The sequence below is a fragment of the Rhea pennata genome, chromosome 1 (genome assembly GCF_028389875.1).
Source record: "Rhea pennata isolate bPtePen1 chromosome 1, bPtePen1.pri, whole genome shotgun sequence".
Classification (NCBI taxonomy): Eukaryota; Metazoa; Chordata; class Aves; order Rheiformes; family Rheidae; genus Rhea; species Rhea pennata.
The window spans coordinates 76,242,161-76,269,825 of record NC_084663.1 but is presented as its reverse complement, the minus strand read 5'-3'; the positions used below and the strand labels follow the sequence as shown (position 1 = coordinate 76,269,825).

Here is a 27,665-nt window from a genome sequence, read left to right as displayed (position 1 = left end):
TGAATTTGAATGCTTTCTTTTGTCAGAATTGCTCAAAGTAAAAACGAAATGTACAAGGCATCCATGATTGTATCTTTTCTTTGTAAGAAAGGGATGAGCATAAGAAAAAAGTTGGCTCCTGTAAAACTGCAGCAAAGCTGTAAATAACAAAAAGCCATGTTTTGCGATTTTCCTTCTTGTAAACAAAGCTTCCTCTGAAGGCAACTACATGTTGTTTGAGAGCAGATCCTAGATTAAAGTATGGAAAAAAGGTAAATGCATATGAAATCACCTCTGTGTTCAGATTTGTATATAAAAACTCCCATTGATTCAAGTGGTAGGTAATTAAATACTCATAGCTGTGGCTGAACCTGGCTCATTATTAATCCAAAAGAAACATCAGGCCGAATCTTTTAGTCCTTGTTTAATTTTTACTCAGGTCTAATGAGAGCCAGAAGTGTCTGAAGTAATAGAAGGCATCCCTGTATGCTACATTGCACTGTCGAGTAGTTTCACTCTCTCTTCATTGCCAGGTATTTTTTAGGAGCAGAGTGCTGACTTGCTCTAAAAGATTTAGGAGTGGTAGACTCCACCTGCAGACAATGAATGGTGACTCTGCTGGTAGATGATATCTTTATACAAGGCTCAATAACTGAAAAAAGTCTCTAACTTTTACATGGTGAAGGGGTCCTATCTGTAGTCTGAAAGGGGAGGGCTTTTGTCAAAGAATGTACTTAGGTACTGTGATTTTATTTGTGTTTTAACTTTGAGCACATAACTGAATGTTCCAAGTTCTTGTTTTGGCTATAGTATCAGGAAAAGATGTGAGTATCTTATTAAAATACTTACAATTGTTTATTGCTTTTAAATCAGTGGATAAACAATAACTGATCTGCTTGATCTGCTTGTATGTCTATGCAGATCATACTGAATATACTGGTTTATACTGAATTCTCAGAAAAATATGTGACTTTGCCAGGCTTAGGAGTGTGTGATGACTGCCTAATGTATTTTACAGCTGCATCTGTGAGCTCTGTCCCAGATCCCACATTATTCTCCCAGGACATTGGGCAGATCTTACTTCAAAAGACAGCTGAAAAAGAAGATGAACTGAAAAAAGCATTTCAGACTCTTGATGTTGGTCGGACCTTGACAGTCACAAAGGGTGAATTCAGGAGAGTGATTGAAACTTTTCTTTTCCCTCTAACACAAGCTGAATTTGATGCTATGCTGGCAGAGGTATGCTATGTCATTGCTGTTTACAATCATTTAGAGGCTGTTCTTATTGATGTCAAGAACAAAATTTCCACAGGTTTCAATGGAAGCAGGTTCCAAACCAGTATTATGAAAGAGATGCTAATACGATCATATCGTTATGTGAGTAGTTCAAATCAAAGCAATAGAAAACTTGCAAAAGAAATGTTAACTGGATTTGACCATTGGTATTTTGTAAGAGGATTCTATTTGTGTGGCTGGTCTCACTAGTTGAAAGAGTTGCGATTTACTAGAAGATTCCATGATTAATAAGCAAAATAAAACAAAAAAAAGAACTCTTGCAGCTGAAACTAATATACATGCAGTGTTACCAATGTGGGTAGATTAGATTGTAAACTTTGAATCAGAGACCAGGTGCTTTTTGTCTGTACTGGGAGTTTCTTGGCTAACTTCCAGTAGTTGCCACTTTATAAACCATAGACAGAGTGGACGTTATAGAACATCAGGTATTCAGATGATACTGTGACTAACAGTTATCCAAAACAGGGAAGGATTCTTAAGCACAGTCTGCACCAGGGTTATTGTGCAATTAAATTTCTGTCCAGAAAGTGTAAGAGATACTAAGGTTTATATGTTTTTCTAATAAGTTTGATTGTTGACTCTTGTTTGTTTAGTGTGGGTAAGCTGGACTATTATAATTGCATTTTGAACTAATCAGTCTGTAAAAGGCTATCTCCGTTTTAGCTAAGATTGATGTTAAATTCTTTGCTAATAGTAAATCATCAGTATGGGGACACATATACACTTAAAATATATTAAATATTCTTTTTAAACAACAGAAGAATGTGTTACAGATGTTAATGAAAATGAATATACTTTCACAAATAGATGTAAAAGATCAGAGAGCAGAGAAATGACAAATCCTTGTTTTACATGATGGAAAGACTTGTAGGCTATAACTCCTTGTTGGGGGATTTACCAGATATTAAATTCATGCTCTACTTAATTCTGGACAAGTTGCTGATTAATGTATGATGAGTAGAAGAAAAGCAAGGTTATTTATTTTTGTCTCTTTAAGAAAAGAATAAATTAGTATTGCAAATGGAAGTAAAGTATCTGTTATTGCTACAGGTCTTATCCATGTTCTTATCCATGTTCTTATCCATGTTCATTGAAATACAGATCCCCAACATTGGCAAAGTTACTGTGCCATATCTTGACTTCCTGTCAAAGTTCACTGAAGTTGCCAAGAGTCCCAGCATGCTAAAAAGGTAAGTGTTTCATATTATGTGTTCAAATTGCTCCTAAATTGTAGTCGTGAATCTCTTGCCTGTTGTCTATCTTTCAAAGCAGAATCGAGCTTCTCACTTGAGCTTCTAGTGAGATAGAGATGTAATAAATGCTTTTCTAAAACTTTTCTTTTCTGAATACATAATTGGTGTAGTTGCCATAGGAATGTTATTTGATTGCCAAAGGGAAGGGAATGATTCGCTAAGCCGTTGATCTGCTAATGGAAATACATTAACCTTTAAGTCTTATGAGTCTTAAGAGTTATTGTGTTTGAAAGAAATTATAAACAATTGCATTTATTAGAGATTTAGAAATTATTACGCAGCTTGCCTTGTCTTTAAGGGAAATATAGAAACCAAGCTAAAGGTCCCAGTAATGGGAGAGTTACAATGTTAAAGGATTAATTCCTTTAGAAGTAAATAACCTGCCTGCCTCTTCACTTCCAATGCAAGTAACTTGTCGACACTAAAGTTGAAGAAACACCAACTTTGTGTGATCTGGGATTCTTCTATTTCAATGAAGAATGCTATTTGAAAAGTAAAATGGAAAGTAGAGCCATACTCTACATAAAAATAAAAAAATTCTATACTCTTACAGTAGCTTTCTCAGTGGACCACTTAATGTTTTGCACCACCACACTTTTCCTCCCCACCCCCAGTGCAATGTAAAGGATGGAATTCTGCAGAGGGGATATGCAGGGAAATTCCTTTTCCTTCATTTTGTACTGTGGGGTTGTATGATCTGGGCTTCAATAAAGAGTTGCCTCAGAAAATATTATGTAAATTCCAGTCCAACTTTGTTCCCAGCAAGTGCAAAGCCAAGAAAACTCTCACACAAAGAGTGAATGAAAGAGTGTAATACTGAGGATACAAAAATGGGATTAGGACTTTGAAAGGAGGGAGGAGGAAGAGGAGCAGCAAAAGAAAAGCTGAAAAAAGGAGGGACCTAAGCTACTCTCTCTCTGAAACAGAGGAGCTTAAAAAATTCTAATTAATTAGTGAAAACTAATTAAATAACAAATGAAGGATCTTTCATTGGGTAAAAGCTTAATCTTTTCTTAATTACATGGAAATATTAAAAATGGTAAAGCGTATTCACTTCTTGGCCTTTTGGCTAAGATCATGTGTAGTATCTGTTCTTATTATATATGTGGAGTTAGATCTTCCTCTAACTTTCAGGAAGAATATATAAGATACTTTTCTTGATTTATATTTAAACTCACTACAATATAGATGGTAAGGGTCATGCTTATAAGATATTATCTTTCAGCTATCTTGTTTGTTAGAGAATTTCACTGAAAATATGTGCAATGTAGGGAAGCAAAAATAATGATAGGATTGTTACAGCTGTGAATATATGTATATATAATTTCACCACTAGAGGGCAGGATAGGTGCTGTTTTTCCGAAGAAGTTTTTCTGAGAGGAATTATTAGAGCTATTTTCTCTCCTGTTTAGAACTTGGGCAATTCCACTGAATTCAGAGGCTGAAATTATGGCAGAGCTTGGCTTTTAGGACTTTAAAGCACAAATGTTAGATATGAATAAAATTTCAGGAGAAGGTGCTTGAGGCTGAAACCACTGAATGGGACTTAGCATCCAGAGAACCCCTTTGTGAATGTAAACTTTGCCACTAATTGACTATGAAAATGACCTGTTCTCTTGCTTGATGCAAGTCAATTGCAAGAAGAAACAAAAGCAAGTTAAAGTATCTTTTTTATTATTTTATTTTAAATAGATTTTTAAAAGTTCCTAGTAATGGGTGCCACATCTGTCTTCTGCCCAAAGGGATCTAGATTTGTGGACATTTTCTCAAGAAGCAGTGCAGGGCTGTGAACAACAGCTAGAATGAAAGCAAGATCAAGCCATTGTCATACGTTTGTAGTTCTTCACATGCTAAGGCAAAAATCCCACTGATGTCAATACAGTGGCCTTCAACAATACTATAATGTGTGTGTTACACAAACATCTAATCTTTTTTAATGATACTATTTATTTTTAGGTTGAAAAACAGCCGAAGTAGCCAAACGATGACATTAAGTCAACTGGAATCCCTCCTCAAAGAGAAAGTATGTTGACCAGGGTAATAATACCAGCTAAGTGCTGGTATAGTAATTCACTTCAGATATAATAATAAATATTTGGTGCTGATGGTATACTGATATTAATTTAGTAACATCTTTAGAAGGATGCTGCCATGTGGTTCCGTAATGCAGATCTGGTCAAAATGGTGCATTTGGGTTTTGTTACTGTTTTTGTTTGTTTGTTTGTTTGTTTTTTAATGATGCTAAAATACTAAGTAGTATTTTGGAAGCTTCTGCTCTAATCCTCACTGAGAATCCCTTTTTAGCATCAGAAACCTAAGCACTCTTCTCTTTTGAGCTGTCTTATAACAGATCTCTGGCATAGGACTGTGTTAATCGCACTGTGATTTTATTTCTCAATTACTAAATGCTTCTGGCTCAAATAACAAGGCCTGATTTATTTAAGAAACCAGATTTTCTGTGGCAGTACAATTTCCATAATTGTTTACCTGTTTGCAATACTATTGTAAAATAGTTTATCATATCAGAAGAATGGCATCTTAGGCATTTACATTCTTTTTACTTAAAAGTATTCAGCCACCAAATCTATCTGTCACCATGGTGATCTTGCATTATATTTGGATATTTTTAAGTTAACCCAATGCCAGATATCATGCCTGATAATAGTTACTATTTTCAAGGACACGGAGCTCCTCAGGAAAGTATTGCATGCCTTCTAGAGCATTGTATTAGTCTGCTGCCTCTACCCCAAGACTCTTCATAGAAGAAAAACATACCTTAAACATAACCTGATGTAAATTCCAAGGAAAACCCAACCTCCTGCTGTGCTTGGCATGGGCTTGTCCTGTAATTTGGGAGAGTGAAATAAAATCTTCATGATTTCACAGCTGTTACTGCACCTCAGGGCTGCAGTAGTGTTTGCAACCCATTTGCTTCCCTTACATTGAGAAAGACATCTGAATATATCCTCACTCTAGTCTGAATAAAATATTAACATATCGCAAGGCTGTTAGGACAGATTGTATCCAAGACAATCTTTCCTCACTGTAGAAAAGTCTATCAATCATAGCTGGATGTAGTTATTATTAATGCCATAGCTTTTATTCATTTGGCTATATGCAGCTAACTGAAGAGTAACATTTACGTTTTCATGTTAAGTATTTCCTATCACAAAAGAAACAGCTGAAATATCTTCTTATTATAGAATTTATGAATTGAAAATATCCTCCAAAGTCCTAATTAGATTTCTGGCGCATTTAGTTTACAAGGTTCTGTAGTATGTTTTTTTAAGGACATTGTGAAATATACTAAAAATATATATAATAGCTCTATTAACAGAAAATATTAACTTAAGGTGAGGTTACTACTACATAAATATTTCAGGAACAATTCAGTTAAATAAGTATTTCAAGGTATGTAAGTGTATCATGTATGCAGATAATTGTTCAGATACACTTGAGAACTCATACAATTTTCGAAATAAATATTCATCAGTGAAATATCACAGTAGTTAGTCCCAAGCCAAACCATATTGTGCTTCCATTTGAATGCCCCTCATCGGTTAAGGATACATTTATATTGGTTACTTTGACTGGGTTGTGAATTTGTGTGTGCACATTAAAAAAAAAATAGAAAGAGAGAGAACAAAAGTCTTAATGCCCTCCATAAAATAAAGAATACCAGCTTTCTCCTTGTAGGGAGAAAAAGAAATGCATGTTTGGACCTCCTGGCACATAAACCTGGGCACATATACCTCTATTTAGGCCTTATAACTACAGTAATTTCCAAGATCAGGAAAACAGCAAGTCAGTGAAAAGCAAAGGGGAACTGAGGTCTGACAGACAGCCTTGGATTTCTCATGACTCTGCTGCAGTTAGACACTGTAGCTGTGCTGACATTTCATTTAATCAAATGATCCAAACACATCCTTGAGTGCTTTTATGATGCTAAAGTTATCAGTTGTACTTGTGGAAAGTACACCTTACTGCCTTTGTAGTTAACCGTACCTGCTTAGTAAAGCAAAGATAAGCTAGGAAAAAATTTTGAATATTTCGAATGCCACGGCAAAGCTCTTAGGTTTAGCTTTGACTGTAGGAGTGTCTCCATCATTTCTAGTTATATGCAATAAAATGTTACTACTGAAGGTCAGTATCTTGGGAAAAGCAAGTTTAAAAAAAAATCAAGGAAGAGAAGTAACAGCTGTAGAAAATACTGTAGGAAAATGGCCACAATGTTTAGAATCCCCAGTGCTGCTTTGTGAGCCTTCCCAGCAGGAAGCTGGGCCAAATGCTAAACAGATGTGTGCCTGGGTATATGAATGATGGTGCATGAAAAAGCTCTTCTCTACTGACTCAGTGAGTGTTTGAGGAAGTAAGGCAGCAGTGTAGTTGCAATAGTTATGCACTTTTTTATGTGTGTACTTTCATATAATTCCAGAACCCCAGACCTTTCTTTTCCATGATCCTGGCCAGTTGATGTCCTGACAACATGCTGCTGCCTTGGTGCAGTAGAGACTTGTTCAATAAAGGGCTGCTGAGCTCCCAAGCACCCAAACCTGTCTTCTTCTTCCGCGTTGAGTGAAATTTCACTGATTTGGCTCCTAGAACTTCAAAAATAGGAACAGAATTTGGTCCCCAATAATATTTGCAAAAGGACATGCCATCACAGAAAGGAGCCTAGATTTCAGTGACATAGTGTTCCTGAATGTTAAAAAATAAGCCGGTGTTCAAGAAACGGTTGCAGCCTAGAATAGTTTTTTATAACAGCAAAAATACTCTGTGGAGGTGAATCCATACCTCCAAATGATACTGTCTCCTTAAGAAAGTAATCCAGCAAGCAAGAAAAGGAAATAATGAAAACTCAATTTGTCAGCATACAGAGATGGCTCTATTCTGCATGTGCACATCTATTTTATGTGAAAGTCTCACTACTAGCTAGCTTGTGTGAGACCCCAATTGTTTCTCTTTAAAGATTACTGAAGTACTAGAATTGATGCACTTTACATGAACAGTCTTACTGTAAATGTGAAATGTAAAAATGGGCCTGGAAATTTATTTATTATGTATCCTCATTACACGTATTTCAAGGTCTCTAAAAATTGTTCAAGGGGTATAAAGGGCTATTGGTATGAAAAAGCATCAGGCCCCATATATCTTCCTCACTCCCCCTACTTTTATCTCCCCTCCCCCATTAATTTTGATTTTACATTTATGAGGATCTGAAAATAGTCTAATTCTTTTCTATCTGATTTGGGCCTATCTTTACCAGCTGGTAAATAGGAAATGTTCACCGTAGGAAGCCAATACTCTGCAGAGTGTAAACAGATGGAATCAATATAAAGTGACAAGTTAGACTGTGCTACTGAGAATACAGAGCCAAAACTAAGAGCATAACAGTCACGATACTTATTTTGTTCCAATTCATTTGGTACTGAATAGCACTTCGTATATGCACAGCTGTGTCCTTCCGTTTTTTACTTTCTTTCTTCTGGTTTGATGATGACAATTTCAAAGAAAAACTTTAATTAAAGATTTTACACAAAATGGCCCGAAGTAGAATATAGAGAAAATGAGCACTGATGTGTTTATAGCAAGAGAAGAATATTTTTCGTGCATTTATTTTCTTTATTTTTTAACAAAATAAACAAAGTATGATACATGTATCTCTGTCTTAATATACTAGATTGATAGATCTTTGCAGATTGAAATCTTCCATTTGGTAATGATGCATATCTCATAACTCTAAAAGCTTCCCCTACCCTCTTCTTCCACTGATGCCTTTTATAGTAGAATGCTATGAAGGGCAAGAAATCTAAGTGTGTATCTCTGCATGGGTGTGCTAGCTGAAGGAAAAAGACATTCAGACAGTGAGACTGCTACAGAGTGTCCTGAGATGGACTGTGGAAGCGAAGTGACTGAAGGTCTTGCTTTTCCTGCCCTGTGCAGTTTGGCTCACATGGAGGAATGCACCTCCTTCTCTTCCTGGAATGTTATTTTGGAGACCCCATGATACGAGATGTGATGCAGCAGTCCCTTCAGGAACAGTGACAGGGGCAGTTAGCTTCCAAGCTGTCCTGTGTTGCCTGCTTTGCCTTGAAAGCGCATCTGAGCTCTAGTCCTTTTGCCAGAGATGGTGCCAGGTGTTAGTGCATGGGGTTTTCATTGCTAATTTGTACATTTTTGACACATTTTCACAAAAATGGAAGAAGGCAGCGTGTTTTACCACTGTGTCCCCAACTTACTCCTTACAGCATATTTCTGTAGAATATGCCATTCCTACAGCTAAAATTTTACTATTTTTGCTTTTTTTTGGCAAACAACAATCTCCAGATTTCCCATATGTTGTTTATTAGAGTGACAGAACAACTCTAATGAGGGGCAGCAACTGCAAGTTTGAACACACAGATTTTGCTTCTGATCCTCATGTCAAGGGCAAGCAGCTTTTTTTTTTTTTTTTTTTTTTCCTGCAGAAGAAAGAGTGTATCTGTCTCAGTCTCTCCCATACGTATCCCCCTTGACAGGCAAACCATCTCAGCACATCTGTGCAGAACATCCCTGCCTCCCCATCCAGCCTGCTGCCTTCTCTGGAAAGCACAGTTCTCCTATCCATAATGCTAGGGGCTTGTTTGTCTCAGGCATCCCCTAAAGTCTCTCTCTAACTCATTCAATGCCAGAGAGAGGGTATGTGTTGAGGCAACAGGAGTGCATGAAAGCCCCTTTCCAGATCTTCGTTCCTGCCCTTGCCAAATATCTTGAGCCACCAGGCAGGTTCCATGAAGGCTGGGAGACGGAAGCAACACGACACAGGTGAGACCTTGCAAGTAGCGATCTATGGGACATGCAGTTGCTGAGGGAAATGCCTTGATATATAGTAGCTGGCAGTTGCATTGCTAGCAAAATGAACTTGTGGCAGGAAATCTTTTCACAGTAAATTGCAGTCTGCATAAGAGTACGTTTGGAAGTCCTTGCTGTTACAATATCTATGGAGGACGTATTTTCAGTGGATACCCTTTGTGCTTCTGAAGTATAAGAAAATACTTTTAAATATTCATTCTCTCCCTTCCCAAGGGATCCCCAAGTGCTTCACATGCATAAATGCTGTTGAAATGCAGTCACTGCTGGGGTGGGGAGCAGCAGCCAGCTGGCACATGTCAGTGACAACAGAGAACATTATGCCAAAGACACTATGGCAAGGCCCTGTGGTTGCTGAAAGTGCTGTGATAGCCTTAATACTCTGGAGAGCAAGCAGGAACATTGTTTCTAGTATCTCTGCTGAAAGATTCTGGTAGCATAAACTAGTTGGTACTTATTTAACCTGTCATACCTAGCTGGCAGAAAAATGCAAGTGCCAGACAACATGGTGTCCAAACCTGTGCTTCATCCATTAAATAGCCCATTTCAGTTAAACCGGTATACAGGGAGAAATTAGTTAATATTTTTGCATTTCTCTCTCTTTGAAAAGCTTGGAGTTATGGTGGAAATATTTTGCCAATCATGGCAAGACAAATTCTAGTCTAGTTTGGTGAAGCCTAATCATTTTTTATTTGAATTTGGTCATGCCATCTTAAATACATCACTGTAGGAAAAAAAAAACATTTTTTATGAATAAAAATTGTTTTTCATTCTGTTTTTAGCCAGAGAAAAAATTTTGTCCTCTTCCATCCCTTTTACCCAGGCCGAGTTGCCAAGGAGTGGTCAAATCTGGTTGCTTTGATTCATAGCTACTTTCTCTGAGCAACCTTTGCTTACCTCAGTGAGTAGTTACAGCCACAGATAGGCCTATATCACTCTGTATAAGTGCTCAGTAATGGGAGTACCAGATTTGGAATCTCAACTCTTCTGTTTAAAACAAACAAATAAGATACGAAATCCTAGCTCCACTGAAGTCCTGACTTCACTGTGATCAGGATTTCCTCCAATTACTTTTCCTCCTTGTTATTCCTGGTAGCACTGCAGAGCATATGCAACTGAGCTGGATTTAATTCTGGCTTAGGCAGCCGCATCTGAATGAATGAGTAAGTAGCAGTGGCAGAATCTTTATTATTGCTGCTATTATGTGAGCCAGAAAGAACACAGCCTGACTTTCAATTCCCAGGTTGTATTTGCAGAAGTAGCAGTTACAAAGTGATATTTTTAAACAAGGCTTCTGAGCAAATTCAGCATAGAACAGAATAAGCACAGAACCCTTGAAAATTCCTTTTTTTTTTGGTCAATTTTCTATCTGTAGGTGTACTTTAAGGCCCAGATTACAGAGAGTTTTAACAGACTTAGAGAAGGGAGTTGCAATTGCTAAAATGTTAATATATTCATTAATTTGTCCCCGGTATCCTTTTTCTGTTAGCCCTCTCATCTCTTTTTTTTTTTTTTTTTTTTTTGTTTGTTTGTGGGTTTTTTTTGTTGTTGTTTTTGGTAATTTTTGAAATGAAGAGAAAAAAATGAATGTTTCAGTATATGTAGAACACAAATAATTAACTAATATTATGAAAGGCATTGATACTTACGAAATGTGGACCTGCTATGATCTTTGATATTTGGTTTCTAGAAAATGTCTAGGTTTCATTCATTGAAGGAAGCACGTTTTTTGTCTACTGTTTAATATATGAATTGTATCTGAAATTCATTGCTTTGCGTAAAAGAGTTTTCAAGTTTACCAGTGCCATTCTAAAAGGAAATTGCCTTAGACATTCAATAAATGCAAAATATTCATTTCTTATGGAGTGTTATTGTTATATTTCCTACTATGCCAGGAAAGGTTGTTCTGTATTATTGAAAAAGGTATAAAATGACATTTTATATTATGTATTAGCAATGCTTTCCGGTGCTTGCAGTCGTGTCAGTTGTGTCAGTATTAGTTTCCTGTTTATTGAAATCACTTGTAATTTGTAGATTGCGAAGAATGTGAAAAGCATTATCAGGAACTGCAGACTTTTTGACTACAACCATTCAGGACAGATAAAAAGGCACACACTAAAGCATATTCTTGAGATCACCTGTTTTAGGATGAAGGACTCAGAATTTGAAAAGTAAGTAAGAAAACAACTAAGATTTCTCTGTGAGAATACTAATAAATGGTGGGGCCTTTGTGATCTTCTGGATGACACTGGCTGGGGGGTGCTTGTGGGAGGCTAATTTGCCCGTTTGTCTGCTGTGTGCAAGCTGTAGCCTACAGCTTTCTTAACTAAATGAATGCAATAATATGTAAGGATAAAAATGACAGTAATTCATTCCAGAAAGAATGAGTTCTGCATCAGAATTTAACCCAGCTTCAGTCAGCTTGATTTTCGAAGTGGGACAGTGGTAGTGGTAAAGATAGTGGCGAGACATTTGGGACTCCTCTTGAATGCAGTCTCACAGAGAATGACATATGGGGTGGACTTTCTTGGCTTCAGACCAGAACAGGATCGAGGAGGCTGAATGGAGATGCTGATGCCTACTTGTTCCACTCTGATCGAAAGCTGAACAGAAGAGAGAACGAGAGCCCCAGAGGCTCTTTCAGAGAAAGAAGTACTGAGCAGAGGAAAGAATTTCCCTACTCTGCTGACAAGAGGTGTTAGAAGAGCCTGTTGGTTGACCTCTTCAGTTTCTTTGGCTGACACATGAAATATATAAAACCTTCTTGAAATACCATTCAGCAGAACCAATAGTCCAAGTGAAGACAACATTCATGTGCAGGACACAGACCTGATCTCTGGATCAAGAGCCTTATTTTTTCACGGGGATTTGGAACGGTTGGCTTCTGTATGGGAAGAGGCTTCCCACTCTTGCTGAGATCAGTGAGTGGTGAAAGCTGAGAGCTATTGCCTCTCTCCAGAAAAAAAGATCCTGATTACCAGGTGTCTGGTGAAATTTTGCCTTTGAAAAAGGCAGCAACTCTGATCCACTGTTTCATGCTTTTGCTGAATCGCTGCAGGTATTTTGAATACAGCTGGTTTTTTACCTGCATGGTAGGAGGATGCTGTTATTTAAAATAAAATGGTAGCATGGCACTCCTTTACATCCTGTGCAGCTCGAAGCAGTGAATAGGAAACTCTTACATGAAGTGTGATACTGTGATCTGCTTCCCTATCCCATAGCATGATTTTCACATAAAATAATATGGTGAAATGGAAACTCAAGAGTCTGCTTCCAAGAAGGGTAAAGCCAGAAAGCAAGCAGTCGATTGATTTAGGGGCACAATAACCCAGATTCAATGATTGGCACCTGATTGAATGTGAAACTCAGACATACCACTTAACCTTTTTGATCTGGAGTCTGTGATTTTGTATAGGGGGATAATACTTGCTTGCCTCCAAGAGATTATGTGAAGTTTTTGTAGTGTTTGGAAACTAGATTGCTCTGCTTCTTCAGTGTTAAATATTATTAATATTAGGAGTCCATATGATACTTCAAATATTATGGATTCAGTGCCTCTGCTAGCTTTCCCTGACAGAAGCTATAGCAGAGCATGCTCTTTCAGAGCAGAGAAGTGAGAAGGAAAAATAGCCAGTTCTTTGACTGCTGTAGAGGATTCAGGAAGCAGCAGGGCCTTGGCATGACAGAGAAAGAGAGTACCTATCTGAGGAGCGTAATGTGGAGTTTTTCCAAGAATCTGTGTTGAGGGGTTTTCTAAGATTGTGCCTCTATGTTAAAGCCACTGTGATGGGATTATTGAAAGAGATCAAGTGAGGACAGTGCTGGTAAATTGATGCCAATGACATGCAGGGAGAATAGCTACAAACCTCCCTAAATCAACATGAGTCTGACTCTTTGTTTCTGAAGGTTTACTTCATATAATTATGAATGACTTTTCATGGATTTGGATTCTATGAAATCCAGCAGGAAATATTATTTGCTCGGTAGGGGCCTAAAAGAAAATGAAGTAAATTAGAATAGTATTTTATTGTTTGAAGATTTTTGTTTGGATTTTTTATTTGGTTGCTTTTTTTTTTTTTCATTGTGAACAACTTCCAAAATAATTTTTAGTCCATTCTTATTGCCTAGTCACGCTATTTCACTACATGTATATTTTCTGGCTGGGATACTTTCCAGGATTAGATCTAAACAAAACCAATTAAATAATTTGGTATGAGCAATAGTAGAACAGAAGCAATAATATTCTAACACAGGCAATGAAAAATACAAAATGATACTTTATTTGACAATAAACCTTGTGTTTGGCATTGCAATCTGAAAAGTAATAAATCTATAAAAATGTTATTACATCTCAAAAGTACCAAATAATAAGAAAGATCACAAATTTTTATTTGGAAGATTTAAAGCTCTAAAATGATGAAGTTAGTCTGATAAATTTCTGAAGCTTAACAAATAATGGTACAGAGTCACCTCTGTATGAAACAATGGAATATCAGAAATAGTATAGACATAAAATTTAGCATTTTTTGTTACTGGTGGAATATCGTAAAAACTACCGTGATGTTCTTTTGAAGAAGCCTATTAAAATTGAGAGTGTTTGAGTATACTCACACTATACCTGAATTTCGTATTATGGATGGACCATAAAGTAACTGAAAGTGTATTCTGCTTTCAAAATAAAAGTGTAAGGTCATTAATGCTAATAATACATTTAAGGAAGGATATTAATGCCCAGTCAAAGGAATAAAGGCATTTCCTCTGAAAGTGCAGTTAAAATCATGGGTCAAGTTGACTTCTGTGCTAATAATTCTGCACTGATCCAGTTAGATCTCAAGGACAACATAAAACAGAGGAGTGTACTGGCAAATCTGCTTTTCTATCTGCATGTTTATTAATGCACAAAACATGTATTTCCTGTAATCGTCATGCCCTAAAAGAATATTGTCCAAGTGAGAAACTTAGGTCATATTAACTAGGTTTATTTTGTCTATGTCATAGCTGGTTGAGGAGGCACGGGAAACCCAAGAAATTCCTGTCTAAATGCCCTCAGCTATCTTTCAAATATATCTTTGTCTTCCTCTGAGATCCTGATAAATTGTGCAAGAAAAATGCTTTCTTTTTCACAGACTAGGAACCTTATTGATTCACTCAGCCATCCCAAAAATCAGGACTGTTGAGAGTGTTGACAAGGGCTGAGAAACAGGAAAAATCTAAAGCAAATAACAAAAAATCTAAGCAAAATGTGGCAGATTTTTGTATCTCCCATTGAATATTTAGATTCTCTGAATTATCATCCAGGAAATTCCCTGACAAGAATTATACCCTAGTGTGACAAAAATGCTTGGGCTTCTTAGGATTTTTTAGCATGCTGGGGTGAGGTAAGTAGGCGGGCCAAGTAAATGCTAAGAGTCTTTTTAGACTGTTTAGATGTATCTATTCCCCCCTTTTCCCACTCAGCTCCCCTCCTCACACTGTGTATATCAACAGTATTATAGCAGAAGATTGGAGTGTCATATTGCAAGCCGAGCAACCTAAAAAGTCAGTTTAATCAGAAGAAAATAAATTATATTTTATTTTTGAGGTTTTCAGTGATGTTTCTTTAAATCTAAACAATCTATGCTTCAAAGCTGTGGGTCCAGGGAGATTCTAGAGTGTTGGCTGCTCAGCTAGCTGCTAGACCACATTTCTCTGATATCTTTATCATGTTTCTCTGGACAATATAGCTTCAGCAGTATGGGCTCATGGCTGTGATTTTTAGATGAAATGAATTTTATGGAAGGTTTGGCCCCTGTTGTCCTTCAGGTTTCTAATTTTGAATTACAGTATAACATAATTCTCTTAAGGTGTTTCTTCCTGCAGTGATCTAGAACAAAAAGAAAACGATATTATTACTTGGATAAAGTTCTGCTGCCACTTTTCTTCCTGTTGCCCCTTCACAGTGTGGTCTCCTGAATTTATTTCTGCTTCTGGACTCTGCAGCTGTTTCTGATTCAAGCCATAGCTTGGTGAATATTTGCCTTGGATTGATTAACAAATATTTTTTCCCATAAACCCTCTTATGGTCATTCTGGGACACAATGTCAAGTCTCTCAGTTAACTTTAATGGACTTTGGATTGGTCCCATAATATTTGAGAGGGCTTTTGCTCTCAGGAACCTGACATAAGGCACAGCCCATAAAACATCTGGTCTGGGGACACTTACTGGATGATCTAGGGAAAATACTCTTTTTTAAAGAGATGTGTTTGGGATCCACAAACCCTGCTAGAGAGCACTGTTTGTTCTTATAGCATTTATTTCAGATTGGCCAGTGCAACTCTAGAGAGACAGAGCAATTGTATTACTTCACCAAAAGGATATTAAAAAATTTCTGAAAAAAAATCAGAAGTCTACTGGTTCTGAAACCCAGTCTTACCTAGGAAGAGGCAAACACTTTGCAGATGGACCTCTCATCCGAAGACTTACATGATTATGTGAAAAATAGCTCTCCTTAAGTCCAGATCCCAGGTCTTGAGATTTTAGGCTTTCAAAGTTAGGCAGTCTTGATCATCTAATCCTAATGGGCTGGCAAGTTATTCAGGTTTCATACCAGTGCTGACATTCTCCAGTTTTCTGGGAAACAATACCTATGAAATATATATATAAATATGCACACACACATATATATGTATATGTTATATATATATAAAAATAGGAAATAGGTGTGTGTATATATATGTGTGTGTGTGTGTATATGTATATGTATATACACATACATACACACACACACACACACACACACACACACACAAACCTATTACCTTAACAATCTCAATGATGTCTTTAATTCATTGCAGCTGAGCAATACAAACCTCATTATTAGATAAATGACTGAAAATATAGGAACAAAATCCATCTGATTTCTCTCTGTATCTGATAAATGGAGTTAATTTAAAAATCAAGGAAAGAAAAGGGATATGGCAGCAATTTTTAAGTATTGAACTTAAAAGCTTTTTCTTAAAAGTCATGTGCTCAAGACGAAGCTGTCCCTAGGCACCCTTAATGTACTCATGTGGCAGTTATGCAGCAAATAACTCAAAGTTATTTTCTTTGGCAGCATTTTCAGAGCAAATCTTTGTGTAAAGAATGATTTCTTTTTCTTGAACAATGGGCTGGATTCATAAAAAGTAGAATGAGTACATTTGTTTAGTTTTGAATTTTAACAGTTAAAGGGTGTTTGTATGCATTAAAAATAGAAAGTAGAAAAATAATAAGTAGCTGTACTTATAATTAGCATATTTTGATACTTGGGAAACCAGAACCCATTTCTGCACTTACTAAATGTGAATTGTTTCAGTCTTCTGAAAATTATTAATAAAGAGTGATTCTTCAGGAATATAAACTGAAATTAAAAGCAAAACAAAACTTTAAAATGTATAGAACAATATTACCTTCCCCGTGGATGTTTGTATAATAGTCTTTTCAGCACTGAGATACATACCTTCTAGCTTTTAATGAAAAATTGTGCAAAGATCTCTCATGGATCTAGGTAGTCCAGCTGTATTCATGGCACTGATTCAAGGATATTATGGCTGTACAGGAATGGGTGCTTCAGCCTATGAGAGCCAAAACTAGCATTACAGTTAAATGTGGCTTGGATTCATGTACTCTGAAAGAATGTGTGTTTGCAAGAACAGGGCCTTAGAGAAGGTCAGATCCAATGCCCCTTAATGAATGTATTTTCCTTGATTTCAACTGGGTTCAATCTAGTGCTTTCCTCCTGGGTGTATAGAGGAAACAGTGGTCAAACATAAGCGGGTCTAAAGATAAGCAGGTATTTTTCTCATGTGACAACCTATGAATTAATTTATGTTATATAAATAGGGAAATAAATAGGGAAGTCAGGAAAAAATAAGGAAGTCATTTAATGGCAGGAAGGGCAAGGTAATTCAAAGGCTAACTTAACATACTGGAGGCTCATCAGCCTAGGTACCCTCTACAGTAAGTGAAAAGAGAACAGCATCTCCAGAGAGTAGTATAGAGGAGGACCATGAGTTGGGATCTCTGAATCACCCTGTGGTAGTGCTTGTTTTCTGCCTTCCTTTTATAGAGAAGGATAAATGAGATTGCTGTCAGTGTTTAAAGGTCTTTGGGAATAATGTCAATACATTTAAAAAATCACAGAATCACAGAATCACAAACTAATCATTGTGATGATTAGGATCACTAATTTGTTTTCTAAGGCATATTAACATAGGTTACTCAAGAATGATGCTATGTAATTTGTGTTCTCTTTATATGCCCAGATGAGGGCAATAGCAAAATCTTACTGATTCTTATCATCATAGTAGACTCTGGCCCAATTTTGGTGGCAATTCAATCTCTCACACATGTCCCAGGTGTATCCTGAACCCTTCTGTAAGGATATGCAAAGCATGATGGTGATCCTCACCTATTCATGGGGATTTCAGGTCCTGTGTAAGAAGCTGGAGTATAAAGAAGTGCTGGCAAAGTGCAATTTTGAACAATTTTTGCAATTAGTTCTGTATTTCTATTTCTTTATCAAATGGGATTGACTTTTCAGCCTTGATATATGCTGATCTATAGTAAGGCACTTTGTTCAAAACAGCAGAAATTGCCTGGGAGTAGTAACAGAAAGTTTCTATGGGAAGCAGCTTTTCATGTGCTAGAAAATGGAGTACTCCATCAGTTGCTGAAAACTGTCACTAATGTAGGATAATGACTGAAGAATATTTCTGTTCTGTATTAAGGCCACAATAATTTGTGTGTATATCTGGGTTTTTTGGTTGTGTATTGGGTTATTTTGGTAGATCAAAAATGGAGCTGTAGACAAGGGAGAATTTTAGAACTCCTAAAATGTGCCAAGGTGTCATTCCTGTTGCTGAGGTATACTATTAACCCGATCTTTCTCATTGCATTTTTGTAAAATAGAACTGTCAGTGTTCAAATAATCCAATCACACAAATGTTTTTAAAGTATTCCTTTTATTTTGAATGTATGCATGAAAAGTTTGTTCAAACTGGAAGTGAATCTATGCATTTTATTATATGTTTTCTATCGCACTTCACAGATGTCAAAGTACTGTCTATGTATTCATTCTGTATTTCCATATGTACAACTCAAAGCTAAAATAATCTTCATCCTTTAAAATTTCCCTGAAAATAAATTCACAGATAATCCTCACCCTTTGATAAGACATAAAGAGAGGCTTGAGGGGTGAAATAGGATATGGAGGAATTGCTGGGGAAAAGAAGTGAACTCCTCCAGGAATTATACATATATTCACAGCTTACATGTATCAAAACAAAGGTATATGGTTTACTGTGATAACCAACATAGCCCCATGGGTAGGGCAGTACTATCATTACAGCTTTACAGATGGGAAACTGAGGCAAGAGGCACATCAATGACTTCTCAAATGCATTAATTTATCTAATTTTGGGATCAAGAATTCCTGTCTTTCAGTACCTCACAAAAGTGATTGGACTATGGTGACCCTAACAGCTAATCACTCCTTCGCAGCTTGACACACAACCCAAAGAACAGAGGGGAAAACAGGGGATGTTACAGTGCAGTTCTGCTTAATTGTCCCAAATGGCATTTGCCCAATGACTGACCAGGTTCTCTTCTCTTTATCACCTGAATGGTCCAATAAATTGAAAGCAGAATTTGGCACTCCATATTAATGCAAGTAGTGGATTATTAAATGGGTGGGATTTGTCTTCTTTCTCAAGAGCTTAAATGTTGTTTAATTCTTGTTCTCACAATGAGACTCCGAGACTGTACTGGAATCTTTTGAAAGCAAAATAGAGAAAGTTAGATGTAATCAAGGTTCTGATCATGCAAATACTTACCTATGTGCTTACATTAAGGATGAGAATACTCCAGGTGGTCTCAGCAGAGAAAAATAAGTGACATGCATACGGATTTGCAGGTTTGGTGATTACACTGAGATGACTTGCTGTCCACAAATAGACTGGGCTGAAGAATGCAGCAGATCCAGTATCCTTGCTCTGGAGTGCAATGTCCATTAGAAAGGCAAGACATTTCAGGGCACTAATTACTTCAGCTGAGTAGTCTTAATTCATTGTGCTTCTCTGACGGAACTTTAATTTATGTGACTTGAATTACCTCCACCACTCTGAAGAGCTGCTAATGGTTGACTAGAGAAGCAGCTTGGATTGCCATGTAAACTGGAGTTATCTTGTGTGAACACCTCTAATACTTCTGTAATTCTAGGTCCTCCCACCATAAGCTCATTATGAGTATAACTTGCCTTTTTCTTTTTTTTAGTCAAAATATGATAAAAATATTCCATGGCATATTAGAAAGCCTACTGCAGACTTAGAGATTTTAGAACACATACCAGGAAAAATTGTGGCTACTGTAGTTTTCAATGACATTTTTCATAGATTTCTAAAATAGAACAATAAATACTATTAGTCTTTAGTCTATTAGTCTGTTTGACTATTAGTCAAATATTAGTGTTACATAAGTAATATTTTTTTAAATTAATTTTTAGTCAAAAATTTTTAAAATTTGCTGGATGACTTGCTGATCTGGTAAAAAGGCTAAACTTCCACTCATAGTCTTCTACTATGAGGCTCTGAGAGGGTTAAAGTCCTCAAAATATCGAGAAAAAGTACTAAGCAGAGATAGGAGGCACTTGTGTTTTCATATATTGGCAAACTCAAAACCAGAACATGGTCTTATATCAGGTGCTGTCATGCCCAGGATGTTGGAAAACTGTGCAAAAAAAAAGCCACAATCATGATTCAAGGAATGTTTTGATTGCTTTAGAGGTTAATGTTAGCAGACAATCTGGTTAGCCTTCAAAAAAGGAGAAAGGAGTTTAAGAAGTGACTACATCATCTAGTGTAATATCTTCACTAGCTAGACAATTCAAATGAAAAATAAAGTGCTCAGTTTAGCTGTTATTAGTCCTTGGAACAAATTCATCAAGACTAGCTAGATGCATTTCTGTCAGACGTGCATTGCTCAAACACAAGTTTTATTTTATATAGACATAAATTATGGGAGTAAATTCTGAGAGTGGAAGTTGGGAGAAAATTATTTGCCTGTGATATACACGATGTTCTAATGGTGCCATTTTAGCTCTAGACTTAATGGACCCATTTTAAACAACAGAATTTTAACTTCCATTTTAAAAATTGCATCTTCCTAGGTTTCATGACTAGGAAGATAAAATAAAAGCATGAGTCACAGCAGTGCCGTCTGAAGGGGGTTGCAGAGATAGCCATGGGTAACTTATGATAAGTTGAACCTCAAATCTGTAACAAACTATCATTCTGGTGAATGAACACTAGGCGACAGTGGCCCAATTTTTCCAAGCAATTGACTAAAATCTGAGAATGGCAATTGTCAACAGCATTATCAACTTCACTGCAGATTAGAGGAAATACCTAGAAAATAAGCTCTTGCAACCAGAGATTAATTTCCAAACTGTGAAAATTAATACCACATGGAAATGACTTCTAATTGCAAAGTTCAGTTCACATTTAATCCAAATGAAGCTGCTGCAGAATTTCCAGGCTGCTGTAAAACCCAGACAAGTTGTTACAGTGTTTAGGTATGGTTTATCGTAAGTTTCCATGGAATTTGTTTAAGAATATCATAATATTCTTATATTATAAAAAGCAAAACTTCTCTGTGCAGATACATTAAAATTCATGTTCATGTAGATGGCCAACCAAATGGCACTGTATGTAGGATTTGAATGATATTATGCAGACAGCTCACATACTTTAGACATAATCTTGGACAGAGGAAGGAGGCCAGAAAAGAATGCAGTGGGAATGCAGAAAAAATGTCATTCTTTGCTTGTTCATTTTTTACATTCTTTTGTACATAATTTTTCTATTTTTTGCTGCACTTCACTACAAACATGTTTTAGAATAGTAATGTCCTGTAAAAAATGTCTTGTTTTCTAGGCTGTGGAACCATTACTGTGTTAGAGATTCTAATGTGGTGGATTATAAAGAATTTCTGAAGAATTTTGGCGTAAATACAGATACAGTTAAGGAAAAGAGTAGAGAAAACCAAGTTCCAGGTATGTATTCAGAAAATAATTGAAAATCTTAGGAAATTTGGGGGCTTTTCATCTTTCCAGTGATACTAAGTGTGCTTCAGTAATTCAGTTGCTGGGTGACTGGAGTCAGCGAAGAGATTTAGTCCTGTACGTGGATGGAAAAGGTTGTGTTTGAGGTGTTATACAGCAAAAATCTACCAGATTTACACATGAATGTGCAGACCTATGGAGGTGTGAGTTTAAGAAGGTGCTCAAGTTAAAAAATTTTAAAAGACCATTTCAATACATTCCAAAATAATGTAAATATGTTTGCATATCTTAAAATTTAATTTAGTATCTTTAACAAGGTGTTTTCTCCATCACACATGTTCACACATGATATTTTTGTCATAGGATTATTCACAGGTTCTAGACTAAACAACTAGTTATTTTCTCATGTCTTTTTATTTTTTTCAAAAAACCCAGCATTTAAGCTTTGTTCTGCAGAAGAAAGCCAATAAAGAATTACCTGTATTTTGCAGGCTAAACAGCATGAGCTAAAATTTGAGCCTATTAGCTTCAGTGTCTCCTTTTCTTTTACTCAAACACTTCATGAAGAGAATTACAACCAAATAAACTAATCTATACTGATCTAGAAAAGAGAAGCCCACAGTCCAGAAGTCTGAATTGTGATTATCCATTTCCTGACAAAAATTCATCCCTTGGGTGGCAGGAAGTTTTTCTGAAACAACTTTAAATGGATAGCCTGATGTTCAAAGGTCCTGCATGCTGCCAGTTCACTTTGGCTTCAGTAGGATTAGGGAAAGCCTAACTGGTTTAAAATCATAAAGTTAGAATATCTGTTTTTTTAATGATTCTTTGTCTTCTGACAATTTTAAATGACTGCAGTGTGGCTATATAGAGGTTCGTAATGCAGTACCATCAAAGACAGTAACAATCAGTAAAAGCAAATATAAGTAGCAAAAATAGAGTTTATTTCCTTGTGTGGGCTACTGACATTCTTGAGAAATAACCATAGGAAGTTCAGCTCCTCTTCCTTTGCAGTACCTAGAACTGAGCCTGATTAATCCTCATAATTACCCCAGCTGCCTAATGGGGCCTGGGACACAACCTCCCCACTTGTTCCACCATAGGATGCCTCGGACATTGAGCGCTTCCCACTCTGGCCTTGTGAGGTGTTCCTCCAGCCCTGTCTTACTCTGTACCTCACAGTTCCTTGAATTCAGCCTCATTTCACCTCTTGCCCTCTGCTTTCCAGTCTTATCTCTGTCATCCCATGAGCTTTGAGAAGTGGAGCTTTGTCCGCGTGGAGTACTTATAAAAAATTGCTGAACAACACCAGTTTAAAAGGAGGTTTAAAAATCATACAGCTAAATCAATGGTAACCTCTCTGGCACGTTTCTGAGGTACAAAACTGGGTGATACTGTTTGATAAATGTCAGTATTCACCTAAAACTAAACTGAATAGGACATTTTTAAATAGAATTGAGGTTCACACAAATAATCTGCATAAGTTTAAATAATTAAAAATGTAGTTTTAGTTGAATAGGAAGAAAAACCTGTGTGATCAGGCCACCCAGAGCAGAGGGAGAGCACGCCTTAAGGGCAGAGTAGTCATATTTTGGTATCCTTGTCCATACTGAACGGCATTTTGTTTCTTACGCAGCCCCAGGGGAATAACTTTGAAAGACTTTTGTGCCATTTCTTTGTGCAGAGTCTTGTCCAACATACTGGTTGCTGCTAGGCTGTGAATCAAATATACCACATCCATAGCAGTCCCTTTACCCCAGCGAAGGTACCTGCCAACAGCACATTGAATGGACCAATATACAACAAAGCCCATTGAATGGACCAATATACAACAAACCACTACCACAAAAAGAGCCAGTCATTTCAGCTGAAAGAAATATTCCACAGACTGCTTTTTTCCTGTGGATGGGGAATCATTGAGGAGGAATATTTGACTCACAGTAACTAAAAGCTCTTCCAAGACTGTGGGAGCTAAGAAAGGACAGTGAGATAGGCATATGAAAATGAAATGGAAAAGAAAAGAGGTTAGTAGGTTAGAGGTTTCAAGGTTGGTAGGTATGTTTATTATCAACAACTTGTAGCAAAACTGTCTTCCATAACCTTCCCCAAAATACATTTTGGAGAGTGGATCATCCTGAGATAGAATTAGTTTCTGGTAGTACTTTCTGCTGTTAAACACAATAAGGTTACCTGTTAAGATTGTGAGTGATGTGAATTAATGTTTTCAAGGAAATGTAAAATGAAAATGATTACTACAAATGCACTGATTTGTTACATTATTTTTTCCCTACTGATCAAGTTTGAGAAATACAAGATAGTTGTATTTCAAATTTATTTATTTATTTTAAAAAATATTTATCTAGATAACAAAAATAACCTTTAAGAATTTTGTTTTTGTTTTTGTTTGTTTGTTTGTTTGTTTTTTAAGTTGACAAAGCTGCAGACTCTTTTAAAATCGGTTTTACTTAACAGCACTAACCTGCCGGAAGATAAAGGAGCGGAAACAGAAAAATCTTCTGCAGCCTTCACCAGCAGAGTGCGCTGTGACAGACTGCAGTTTGGCTAGCACCGAGAGGGCATTTAGGGAGAAGGTAAGAGAGTGCCCTTAATATCTTGAAATACTTCCACAGATGGAGAGGCTGAGCCAGACATCACAGGAAAAGAAAATTGCCAGGTTTGGAAGCTAGCTTCTTTTATGAAGAAATTTCATGCACCGTGTTTCTTGTTTACTTTAAAGCCAGATAGCTTTGGTAGCAGCGGTAGTTGTATTTTACTTCGCACTTTCCAGTCTTACTAGATTCAAAGCATTAAAAACGTATGTATTAAAATGCCGTATTCCTAAGGCTTAAGCAAAACGGAAGCACACTGAAGCTTGATAGCTAAGGTGTTTCATACCGTGAATTGTTAGATCACTCTGTCAGATCAAAGTAATTAATGACTAACTCTGATGACTAGCTATCATTGTCTGACAATTATTTTCTGTCCTGCATGAAACAATTTATTAGTGGGCGAGTGCTGCTACAGAAGCAAATTTTTCATATGTGGTGGCAAACTTAGAAAAGAGATTGAAGCTAGAATAGATATGGCAAATGACCTTTCTGCATGCCTTTAGATGTGGTTTTACCACAGACAGTTAAGTATGATGGGGGAACATAATTGTCACTACATTACCTATGTTCCAGCTGCTCAATGGGAAGGTGAAAGGAAACCAAATTTTCCAACACTCATTCATGCACTTTTATGTCATGAAAATCTTCACTAAGCAAGCAGAAGCTGAGACTTCTGGATTGTGTATTTTATTACAAACTCGGATACACAGACCTGTAACTGTGCTTTCTCAGCCTTGAAAAGATAGGAGAGGAAGAATACACAAGGTTTCAGGGACATCGATATCTTGACTGTTTTTCCTTTTTTAGATCCTTAATAGGGAAGTCAAGACCTGGATTGGAAGCAGAATACATCTCACCCTCCCTAGTCCTTGATGTTTATTTTGGGCTTTCTAAAATCTCTCTATACATTATCTTTACTCTGTGATTTCTGCAGTTTTGAATAAACAGCAATCAGCTTAGAAGCAGATGGGGTGCTTGTCAAAAAATGGGAGGGAAAGGTAAGAAAAGCCTCAGGGATCCTTGCAGTGTTCAACAACCCAGTGTGAGCTAACATTTCAGAAAAACAAACCAGTCTTCCTATTCTTTCATGAGCCTTATCAAAATCTGCAGTAAGTCAACTTTCAGGCATTTTACAAGTCTCATAAGCAAAACCACTTCCACATAGCTGCTTTGCAACAGCCCATGAATTAAAAAAATAACTGAGGAAATGTGTAATATGTTTTTACAGCAGTTATATTAACTATTCCATTTCTTCCAACATTTTCCAGCATTCATTGTGCTAACGACCCATTTTAATAAAGAGAACCTTGATAGGAGGTTATGCAATGGATGGTTTTAAAGTTATATTAAGAAAGATGTTATCAAGCAAGCTGATCCACCAAGTATTTTTAGCCCTGAATTTTGAGGTAGAGTTATTCTCTGAGAAACTTGTCTGACTTGTCATTTGAGAGTCTGTGATTGGGAATACTGTTTTGTAGTGAGCTTATTAATTAAACATCTGACGGTCAGAGCATGCCAGGGTAACCTATTTGATCAGTTCAGAGAGAAGAACATTTGAAAAGGTCTTGTAAAAAATGCATTATTGTTTTAAAAGCTTCATGAGCTTGATTTTTCTGAACAAAACACCATAAATTGTATTCATTACAGCTGTGTTCAGCCTATCAGGACATTGAAAAAGCCTTCAGAGCAATTGATGTCAGTCAGAGTGGATTTGTGTCTTTGGATTACTTAAAGTCGGTCATAAATGGCTTTATATTTCCTTTACCAAATGAAACTTTTCAAGAGCTAATGAATAGGTAAGAACCATATTATTTTCTTAGGGGACATTTTTTAGCATTGCTGTCTCATAACTTTATTATTGCTTTTAGTGACTACCATCATTAATTCATTTCATTTGTGCCTGTGTTACAGTGTGTAAAGTACAGTGTGTAAAAACTGATAGAAATGTGTAAAAAAGCCAAGTCCTGTGCAGGAAGGTATATAGTTTTAATGAAGTAGCAGCTTTAAGTTGCTGTTTTCTTACTTCTATTGTTCTGAAATTCGTATTTAATTTCTTAAAGGAAGTATTATTCTCTTCCATTCAAGTGAATAATGATGTGGCATGGTGAGAATTTGCTGGAAGAACAGCTTCACTGTTTGCACTGTATCTGCACAGTGATAGTGTAACTCTTCAAGGCTGGCTGTTTTAAAGATGCTTCTGTGGCGAGGCAATGAACTAAAGTCAGTGAATGAACTGATGCAGAAAGCCTTCACTGTGCCCTGTTCATAGTTACTGAAAAACACAGAAAAGGGGTATTTGTGAGCTGCAGAGTAAAGTGATTTCATCCCTGGAAATTTGAATTTAAACTATATTGAGACAAAAATCTTTTGAACTTAGGCATTGACATTGTAAATGTTTATATAAAAACAGTTGAGGAATCACATCAACTACTAGATTCAAATCAATATACTAGTTTACTTTAATCAGGCATCTAATTGTGGTATTATATAGTATTATCACCAAAACTCAGATCATCTTTTGGGCAGTATAGTATACAGAAGAAAAACTAATAGAAAAGATTTTCAGGCCTAGCTTCAAGGATCTCAGCAGACCTCTATTTAGGTTACAGCGCATTTTCTAAAATCTCATTTGAGATATGATTGATAGAATTTCCTTGAACTTAAGCAGACTAACTTTGTAAACCCATATTTCCTTTTTTAAAGCCAAACTATCATAGAAGTGGATGTTTTTTGTGTGGCTTTTGGTTAAATCTAGACCAGCCTTTTTCAGGATTCATCTTTCATCCTCAGAAACCAAAAACTGAGAGAAGAAAACTGCCAGAAGATACTTCATACTTGTTGGCAACTGTGCTAAGGGCATATGGCTAGTAAAAGAGAAGAAGAAAAACAGCTTAACTCTTAGACAGCATTTTTACTCCAAAATATTGCTTGAGCTTTTACAACAATAGGGCAAAGCACCCAAATCCTACAAAGTGAGGAAGGCAATAACCAGATCATATATTTCCATTTAAGAATTCCACAACTTATAGTTTACATATTTAAATTGCTTGAAGTATAGAATCATCCAGGAAAATAATCAATTGATTTTTTCTTTTATGCACTAGTTAGCTTTAAAGACCTCGCTGCAGATATATATTTTACAGCAGCAGGTGCTGTATGAGAGTATCATCTGCAGTAACCATATTGCTTTGTGCATTCAGCAGATAAATCTGATTTGCCTCTAGTCATTCACAATGTGATATAACCATGATCAACTATTATTTTGTCAAAAAATTGCTATTACAGTTTCTTTCAATTCATGTCACTTGATAGCTTAAATCTTAAAGGAAATCTTGCTCTTAGAGCAGTTGCATAGTGAAAAGATTTCTGTATGTGTTCTTCCACTAGAGCTTTCTCTAACTTTTGAAAAATATAGTGGCATTTTAATGATGCTGTAAACAGAAATGTGCAAGCCTATGTATGCCGTCTTTCTTAGGGGGTATTTCTCAGATAATGTAATTTGAAAGATCCACCAGCTGAATAGAACAACAGCAAAAGTTTCTCATAGTTATCTCATTCTAATAATGAAATAGTTTCATTGTAGCTGATAATAAATATAATAA

The 27,665-nt window shown here is 36.5% G+C and overlaps 1 protein-coding gene and 1 pseudogene across 1 annotated transcript in view; both read left to right on the top strand.

Annotated features, from left to right (window-relative positions):
- Positions 1–984: 984 nt before the first annotated feature.
- The window catches only part of EFCAB6 (EF-hand calcium binding domain 6), a 107,024-nt gene continuing 80,343 nt past the window's right edge, over positions 985–27,665 (top strand). The window contains exons 1-7 of the mRNA XM_062568906.1: positions 985–1,356; positions 2,377–2,465; positions 4,485–4,551; positions 11,412–11,548; positions 21,327–21,445; positions 23,927–24,045; positions 25,711–25,859. Of these exons, the coding sequence (XP_062424890.1) occupies positions 985–1,356; positions 2,377–2,465; positions 4,485–4,551; positions 11,412–11,548; positions 21,327–21,445; positions 23,927–24,045; positions 25,711–25,859 (1,052 nt within the window). The remainder of the gene's footprint in view (positions 1,357–2,376; positions 2,466–4,484; positions 4,552–11,411; positions 11,549–21,326; positions 21,446–23,926; positions 24,046–25,710; positions 25,860–27,665) is intronic.
- LOC134135800 (U2 spliceosomal RNA) lies at positions 3,578–3,706 on the top strand (annotated as a pseudogene).